A 9,649-nucleotide genomic window follows, 5' to 3' on the forward strand; every position below is an offset into this window, starting at 1 on the left:
GCCCCCAGCTATTTCCTCATTTGCCTCCCATGATAACCTGGGATATATCCCATTCGGCCCAGGGGACGTCTACCTTAATGCATTTTAAGATATCCAACACTTCCTCCTTCATTATTCTGACATATCGTAGAGTATTCACATACCCATCCCTAACCGCAACATCCGTCATGTCCCTCTCCTTGGTGAATACCGATGCAAAGTACACATTAAGGATCTCACCCACTTCTCTGACTCCATGAATACCTTCCCTCCGTTGTCCTTGAGTGGGCCTACTCTTTCCCTAACTACCCTCTTGTTCCTTATATATGTATAAAAGGCCTTTGGATTTTCTTTGACCCTGCTTTACAATGACATTTCATGGCCTCTTTTAGTCCTCCTGACTCCCCATTTGAGTTATTCCTACATTCCGTATATTCTTCAAAAGCTTTGTCTGTTTTTAGTTGCTTAGACCTTATGTACACGTATCAAATTTCTCTGCAGAATCTTGTGACATACTGTACTACCATGCAGAAAAACAGCAACATACCATACTACCCTGGGGTATCACAGGAATATGCCATACTATGTTGAAGAATCACAGTATTATAATGCACTACCCTGCAGAATCACAGGAACACACCGTACTACCCTGGGGAATCACAGTAACGTACCTTAATACCCTGCAGAATAACAGTAACATACCATACTACAATTCAGATTCACAGTAACATATGATACTATCCAAGGAAATCACAGCAAGAGACCATAGTACCATGAGGAATGACAGTAACATACCATACTACCCTGGGTAATCACAGAAATATACCGTAGTACCCTGAGGAATCACAGCAATACATAATACTACCCTGGGGGATCACGTTAACATACCATACTACAATGCAGAATCACAGTAACATACCATACTACAATGCAGAATCACAGTAACATACCGTACTACCATGCAGAATCACAGTAACATATCGTACTACCATGCAGAATCACAGTAACATACCATACTACAATGCAGAATCACAGTAACATACCGTACTACCATGCAGAATCACAGTAACATATCGTACTACCATGCAGAATCACAGTAACATACCGTACTATCCTGGGGAATCACATTAGCATACCGTACAACCCTGAGAAACACAGTAACATTCCATATTATCCTGAGGAATCATGGTAACATACTGTACTGCCCTGAGGAATCCTGGCGCATCATAGTAACATTCCTTACGACCCTGCAGAATCACAGTAACATATTGTACTTCCCCAGAGAATCACAATAACATACCTTACTGCTCTGGGGAATCACAGTTAAGTGACTGTATTAACCTGGGGAATCACAGTAACATTCCGTACTACCCTGCAGAATCACAGTAACAAACCGTACTACTCTGAGGAATCACAGTAACATACCATACTACCCTGCAGAATTACAGTAACATACCGTATTATCCCAAGAATCACAGTAACATATATTGTTCCAAGGCATCACAGTAACATACTGTACTATCCTGGGGTGAATCACAGTAACATGCCGTACTATCCTGGGGAGATTAACAGCAACATAACCTGGGGTAACATAACCTGGTACTAACCTGGGGTGAATCACAGTAATATAGCGTACTACACTAGAGAATCACAGTAGCATACCTTACTACCCTGGGCCGATTTGCAGCAACATACAATAATACCCAGGGCATCACATCAACAGACCCCATTACCCTGGAGAATCATGATAACCTGCAGTTCTACCCAGGGGACAATCACTGTAATGTACCATACTACTGTGGGGAATCACCGTAACATACCATACCACCTTGGGGATCACAGTAACATACCGTACTACCCGGGGGGGGGGGGGGGGGGGGGGGGGGGGGGGGGGGGGGGGGGGGGAATGACCGTATTACGCTGGGGGGGGGGGGAATGACAGTAACATACTGTTATACTCTGAGGGGAATCAACGTTACATACCATGCTACCCTGGGGGAATCAGAGTAACATTCTGTACTCCGCAGGTTGATTCACAGTGCCATACCATACTACCCTGCAGAATCACAGTAACATACCATTTAACCCTCGGGAATCACAGTAACATAACATACCACCCTGAAGTACCATAGCAAAATACCATAGTATCCGGGAGAATCACAGTAACATATGTTATTAACCTGGACAATCACAGGAACAAACTTTACCTTAGGGGAGCACTGTGACATAACATACTACCCTGGGAGATCAAAGTAACAGACTGTACTACCTTGGGGAATCGCAGTAACATACCATACTACCCTGGAGAATCACACTGACATAAGGTATTAATCTGGGGAAACATATAAAGGTGGGATTGAATGACAGTAAGATACCACCCTAGCCTGGTAACATACCACCCTAGCAACATATAATATTTTGAGTATCATAGTAGTATACCTTACTAACCTGGACAATCACGGTAACAAACGGTACTACTTTGGAGAATCAATTAAACATTTTGTACTTCCTTGCGGAGTCACAAGAATATAGCATGATACCCTGGGATGAATTGCAATGACATACCATAAGGTAAGGTAAAGTCGCCGTAGTCCCAGATGACCATAGGCTGCTTTTCCCTTCGAGGGGAGAGTTGACTGGTGGTGATTTAACCTGAGGATCAGCACACCTCAAGCGAAGAGCAAGGTTAACAAGGCGGGCCTTCATGAATAACCTCACAGTAACATACTGCACAATCCTGGGGAATCACAGTAACATACCATACTACCTTGGTGAATCACAGTAACATACCGTACTACGCTGGGAGAATTACAACATACCGCTCTACCCTGGTTAATCACAGGCTTATACCCCACTATCCTTGAGAATTAGAATAACATATTTATCACCCTAGGGAATCTCAGTAACACACCGCACTACCCTGGGATGAATCACACTAACATACGTAGTATCGTGGGGAATCATATCAACATATGACAGGGGAATGGGAACCAGATTAGGAAGTTAGAGGTCAGTAAAGAGGCAGCAACTAAAGCCAGTAAGTTACTAGATAATAAACTCAATGTGACTAAGGGGAAGAGTAGACAGGGAAGAGATGATGAACGCAAAGGGACAGGTGGTCTGAGGTGCATTTGTTTTAATGCGAGAAGTGTAGCAGGTAAGGCAGATGAATTTAGGGCTTGGATTAGTACCTGGGAATATGATGTTATTGGTATTACTGAGACTTGGTTGAGGGAAGGGCAAGACTGTCAACTAAATATCCCAGGGTATAGATGCTTCAGGAAGGATAGAGAGGGAGGTAAAAGGGGTGGAGGAGTTGCATTACTAGTCAAAGATGATATCAAAGCTGTGATTAAGGAGGGCACGATGGAGGATTCTAGCATTGAGGCAATATGGGTAGAGCCAAGAAATAGGAAGCGTGCAGTAACATTGTTGGGACTTTACTACAGGCCTCCCAAAAGAAAAATGTAGGAGCAATAGGGTGGTCGTGATGGGAGATTTTAACTTCCCCAAAATTGAATGTTACTCATGTAGTGTTGGAGGCGTAGATGGAGCAGAATTTGTAAGGAGCATCCAGGAGAGTTTTTTAGAGCAGTATGTAAATAGTCCAACTCGGGAAGGGGCCATACTGGACCTGGTATTGGGGAATGATCCCGGCCAGGTGGTTGAAGTTTCAGTCGGTGATTACTTTGGGAATAGCGATCACAATTCCGTTAGTTTTAGAATACTCATGGACAAAGGCAAGAGTGGTCCTAAAGGAAGAGTGCTAAATTGGGGAAAGGCAAAGTATAACAAAATTCGGCAGGGGCTAGGAAATGTGGATTGGGAGCATCTGTTTAAGGGTAAATCCACATTTGAAATGTGGGAGTCTTTTAAGGAAAGGTTGATTAGAGTGCAAGACAGACATGTCCCTGTGAAAATGAGGGATATAAATGGCAAGATTAGGGAACCATGGATGACGGGTGGAATTGTGAGACTAGCTAAAATGAAAAAGGGAGCATACATAAGATCTAGGCAACTTAAAACTGATGAAGCTTTGGAGGAATATCGGGAAAGTAGGACAAATCTCAAACACGCAATAAAGAGGGCTAAAAGCAGTCATGAAATATCTTTGGCTAACAGGGTTAAGGAAAATCCCAAAGCCTTTTATTCGTATATAAGGAGCAAGAGGGTAACTAGTGAAAGGATTGGCCCACTCAAAGACAAAAGAGGGAATTTATGCGTGGAGTCAGAGGAAATGGGTGAGATTCTTAATGAGCACTTTGCATCGGTATTCACTAAGGAGAGGGACATGACGGATGTTGAGGTTAGGGATGGATGTTTAAATACTCTAGGTCAATACAGCATAAGGAAGGGGGAAGTTTTGGGTATTCTAAAAGGCATTAAGGTGGACAAGTCCCCAGGTCCAGATGGAATCTATCCCAGGTTACTGAGGGAAGCGATGGACGAATTAGCTGGGGCCTTAACAGATATCTTTGCAGCATCCTTGAGCACGGGTGAGGTCCCGGAGGACTGGAGAATTGCTAATGTTATCCCTTTGTTTAAGAAGGGTAGCAGGGATAATCCAGAGAATTATAGACCTGTGAGCTTGACGTCAGTGGTAGGCAAACTGTTGGAGAAGATACTGAGGGATAGGATCTATTCACATTTGAAAGAAAATAGACTTATCAGTGATAGGCAGCATGGTTTTGTGCAGGGAAGGTCATGTCTTACAACCTAATAGAATTCTTTGAAGAAGTGACAAAGTTAATTGATGAGGGAAGGGCTGTAGATGTCATATACATGGACTTCAGTAAGGTATTTGATAAAGTTTCCCATGGCAGGTTGATGGAAAAAGTGAAGTCATATGGGGTTCAGGGTGTACTAGCTAGATGGATAAAGAACTGGCTGGACAACAGGAGACAGAGAGTAGTGGTGGAAGGGAGTGTCTCAAAATGGAGAAAGGTGACTAGTGGTGTTCCTCAGGGATCCATGCTCGGACCACTGATGTTTGTGATATACATAAATGATCTGGAGGAAGGTGTAGGTGGTCTGATTAGCAAGTTTGCAGATGATACTAAGATTGGTGGAGTTGCAGATAGCGAGGACTGTCAGAGAATACAGCAAAATATAGATAGATTGGAGAGTTGGGGAAGAGAAATGGTAGATGGAGTTCAATCCAGGCAAATGTGAGGTGATGCATTTTGGAAGATCTAATTCAAGAGCGGACTATACGGTCAATGGAAGAGTCCTGGGGAAAATTGATGTACAGAGAGATCTGGGAGTTCAGGTCCATTGTACCCTGAAGGTGGCAACGCAGGTCGATAGAGTGGTCAGGAAGGCATACAGCATGCTTGCCTTCATCGGACGTGGTATTGAGTATAAGAGTCGGCAGGTATGTTAGAGTTGTATAGGACTTTGGCTAGGCCACATTTGGAATACTGCTTGCAGTTCTGGTCGCCACATTACCAGAAGGATGTGGATGCTTCAGAGAGGGTGCAGAGGAGGTTCACCAGGATGTTGCCTGGTATGGAGGGTGCTAGCTATGAAGAAAGGTTGAGTAGATTAGGTTTGTTTTCATTGGAAAGACGGAGGTTGAGGGGGACCTGAATGAGGTCTACAAAATTATGAGAGGTATGGACAGGGTGGATAGCAACAAGCTTTTTCCAAGAGTGGGGGTGTCAATTACAAGGGGTCACGATTTCAAGGTGAGAGGGGGAAAGTTTAAGGGAGATGTGCGTGGAAAGTTTTTTACGCAAAGGGTGGTGGGTACCTGAAACGCTTTGCCAGTGGAGGTGGTAGAGGCAGGCACGATAGCATCATTTAAGATGCATCTAGACAGATATATGAACAGGCGGGGAACGGAGGGATGTAGATCCTTGGAAAATAGGTGACAGGTTTAGATAAAGGATCTGGATCAGCGCAGGCTGGGAGGGCCGGAGGAGGGCCTGTTCCTGTGCTGTAATTTTCTTTGTATATCATAAACTAAACCGTAAAATTGCCATAGTCTCAGATGATCATAGGCTGCTTTCCCACTTGAGAGGGAGAGCTGGCTGGTGGTGATTTTAACCAGTGGATCACCACACCTCAGGTAGGGGGCAAGGATGAGAAGCTGGGCCTTCATGAATAACCTCAGCCGGTAAGGGAATTGAACCCACAATGTTGGCCTCGCTCTGTATCGCAAACCAGGTGTCCAGCCAACTGAGCTAACTGGCACATACAATACTACCTTTGGGGCACAGCTGCATATCATAATACCCTGGAATGTGTGAGAGGAATCACAGTAATATACAGTACAAGTTACATTCATGCCACTCAAGGAGCCATGCAATGACCATCTCCTACAAGACAGGATTTAACCATTACCCCTTGTCATTCAATAGCATTACCATTGCTGAATCCCCCACAATCAATATCCTGGGAGTTACCATTGATCAGAAACTGAACTGGACCTGCCATATTAATATTGTGGCTACCAGAGCAGGTCAAATACTAGGAATTCTGCAGTGAGTTTCTGCAGTGCGTAACTCACTTCCTGATCCCCAAAGCCTGTTCACCATCTACAAGGCACAAGTCAAGAGTGTAATGGAATACGCTCCACTTGCCTGGCTGAGTGCAGCTCCAACAACACTCAAGACACTCAACACCATCCAGGGCAAAGCAACCCGCCTAATTGCTCCCCCTTCCACAAACATTCAATCCCTCCACCACCGACATATAGTGGCAGCCGTGTATAATCTACCAGATGCACTGAGTAACTCACCAAGGTTCCATAGGCAGAACCATCCAAACACACGACCACTACAATCTAGAAGGACGAGAGCAGCAGATACCTGGGACCCCACCACCTGGAGATTCCCCTCCAAGTATCTCACCACCCCAACTTGGAAAACTCTGCCATTCCTTCACTGTCGCTGGGTCAAAATCCTGGAATTTCCTCCCTCACAGCATAAGTGGGTGTACTTATACCTCAGGGAATGCAACGGTTCAAGAAGGCAACTCGCCACCAGCTTTTGAAGGGCAACTCGGAATGGGCAATAAATGCTGGCCTAACCAGTGATGCCCACATCTCTCAAATACAGGGGTCACTAACAATAACCTATTGTACTAGTTTGGGGGGGGGGGGGGGGGGGGGGGGCGGAAATCACAGTAACACATTGTAACCCTGCTACCCTGGAATGGGGTTGTGCGGGGTGCTCAGAATCACAGTAACATATCCTTCAGCAGCACCTTCCAAACCTGCAACCTCTACCACTGAGAAAGACAAGGGCACAGTAAGAAGTCTTACAACACCAGGTTAAAGTCCAACAGGTTTGTTTCAAATCACGAGCTTTCGGAGCGCAGCTCCTTCCTCAGATGAGGAAGGAGCAGTGCCCCGAAAGCTAGTGATTTGAAACAAACCTGTTGGACTTTAATCTGGTGTTGTGAGACTTCTTACTGTGCTCACTCCAGTCCAACGCCGCCGGCATCGCCACATCAAAGATGAGGGCAGCAGATCTGTGGGAACAGGACTGCCTCCAAGTCACTCACCATCCTGACTTGGAACCATATCGCTTTTCCTTCACTGTCGCTGGGTCAAAGTCCTGGAACTTCCTCCCTGACCACTGTGGGTGCACCTCCACTTCACAGCCTGCAGCAGTTCTACATTACCTTGGCAAGAGCAATTAGGGATGGGCAATAAATGCTGACCTAGCCAGCACACCCACAGCCTGTGAATGTTGTTAAAACCGTACTGCACTTGATGGGCGGGGAGAGGTGGTTCTGCAGTGCCGTAACACTACCCTGGGGACATGCACATCAAATCAGGTAGCCTGGTGATCAATCAGGGCGGAGAACATTGGCTGAGATCCATTTCCGTGTCCAATGTCACTGGACACTGGCCAATGGCTTGGTTGAGGTCAGTCCTTCCCTCACCAGGGCATTCGGACAACCAAATTCTCGGTCATGGAGCCGCGAAATCTTACTTTAAAAAATAAAAACACGACTTTGAGGGGCGGGGGGAGGAGCTGCCAGCAAACCTGTTGATGTTTGTCATTCACAGGTGTGAGTATAAGTGAGCCAAATCCCCAGGCTGACAGATTGGAACAGTAAACATGACACACACTCCTCTGTCCAAACTCCAAAACAAATACCCCACACATTCCGTCAAGACGCTGCTGTGTCCTTTCACCTGAAGTTGTAAATGAACAATCGGTGCGCCGGCTTTACTGATATGGCGTTAGCTCTCCACATACATGACAGGTTGCCCAACATCCATGAGAATAGTGAGGCCCTCGGACGGTGAGGGTTGGAGGAGCCTGAGTTTGGTGAAGCCGAGCCAAACCTGGAGCTCCTGCGGGGAAGAACCGCTGCTTGCGGCTCGACGACGCCTTTCCCAGATTCCCGGGCCCGCTCGCACTGCACAAAACTACAAAGCGGTTCAATGTTCAGTGTCAGCGCCGCCAAAAATCAGCAGAGAGAGAAAGAGAGCAACTAATCCTTCCCACTGGCCAGCAAAAACATTTGAAAGAATGAGAAGTTGCAGTGGCGGCAAGTAACTTTTGGCTGGTCTGGCGACGCTGGGCAGACACGGCAGGGAGTTTACCAAATCAACTTTCGGCGGGTGTTGCTGTGACTCTCGGTCCCCGGGACGGGGTTGTTCCCTCTTCCCGCTGTTCTCTCTCTTTCTCTCCCCTTGCGCTGACACCCTCTCACCCCCGGGTGGCAGGGCAGGAATGGGACTGAGTACAACCCAGAAAAAGGGGAAAGACGGGAGGGCTGGAAAATAGGAGCGAGAGAGAGCTCACCGGGGAAGATAATTTAACGTGGAGGAAAAATTAATCCGCAATTGTAATGAAACAGTGATGTAAATCGGGGTGAAGCGCAAGGTTCTTGTACAGACAAGTTTATTAACAATAAACTGGGGGCCCTGTAGATTACGTACCACTCGTTCCAATATGATGAAGTAAAAAAGTTTAAATGGTGTTCCTTTTACCTTATGTCTGGAGTTCGCTGACAGATCCGCCCGGGCGTTGTATGGCTCAGCCCAGTAGTTTGTGTGGGCTGGTAAAGTCTGGTGCCAACTCGGATTATTAATGGTGAAATGCATGTATACAAGTAAGGCTGCCGTTTAATGGACGTGCTCTGTAATTCTGGGCTTCACCCTTTGCTCTTGACACGTATGCGGGAATGTTTCTTCGACTCTCGATTGTGGGAAAGGAAGACAGGAAAGGATTTGGAAATTAGCTTTCCCAAACCAATCAGAACTACTAAAAAGTTTCAAATAACTGTACAATAATATGGCAATTGGAATAAAACAAACAAAGATACGCAGAGCCTGACTAGCAAAATCTCTGAAGCACAGATTCCAAGCTGTGGATATGTGTTAGTCAATCTCGCCACGGCATTATCTTATCCGGTAGCACAGTGGGTAGCACTGTTGCTTCACAACCCCAGCGTCCCAGGTTCGATTCCTGACTTGGGTTACTGTCTGTGCAGAGTTTGCATGTTCTCCCTGTATCTGAGTGGGTTTCATCTAGGTGCTCCGGTTTCACCCACAAGTCCTGAAAGACGTGCTGTTAGGTAATTTGGACATTCTGAATTCTCCCTCTGTGTACCTGAACAGACACCGGAATGTGGTGACTAGGGGCTTTTCACAGTAACTTCATTGCAATGTTAATGCAAGCCTACTTGTGACAATAAAGATTATTAT

The 9,649-nt window shown here is 45.9% G+C and overlaps 1 protein-coding gene across 4 annotated transcripts in view; it reads right to left on the reverse strand.

The window, feature by feature from the left end:
* Positions 1-9,113, reverse strand: part of snx21 (sorting nexin family member 21) — a 47,721-nt gene extending 38,608 nt beyond the window's left edge. Inside the window, exon 1 of one of the 4 annotated variants that reach the window (XM_038803038.1) lies at positions 8,933-9,113. In XM_038803038.1, coding sequence (XP_038658966.1) covers positions 8,933-9,046 — 114 coding nt within the window. In that variant the 5' untranslated portion in view covers positions 9,047-9,113. Of the gene's footprint in view, positions 1-7,488; positions 7,633-8,128; positions 8,613-8,932 lie in introns of those variants that run through there. The other 3 variants (XM_038803041.1, XM_038803040.1, XM_038803039.1) reach the window with 3 other exon arrangements.
* Between the last annotated feature and the right edge of the window lie 536 nt (positions 9,114-9,649).

The sequence above is a fragment of the Scyliorhinus canicula genome, chromosome 7 (assembly GCF_902713615.1).
Source record: "Scyliorhinus canicula chromosome 7, sScyCan1.1, whole genome shotgun sequence".
NCBI classification, from domain to species: domain Eukaryota; kingdom Metazoa; phylum Chordata; class Chondrichthyes; order Carcharhiniformes; family Scyliorhinidae; genus Scyliorhinus; species Scyliorhinus canicula.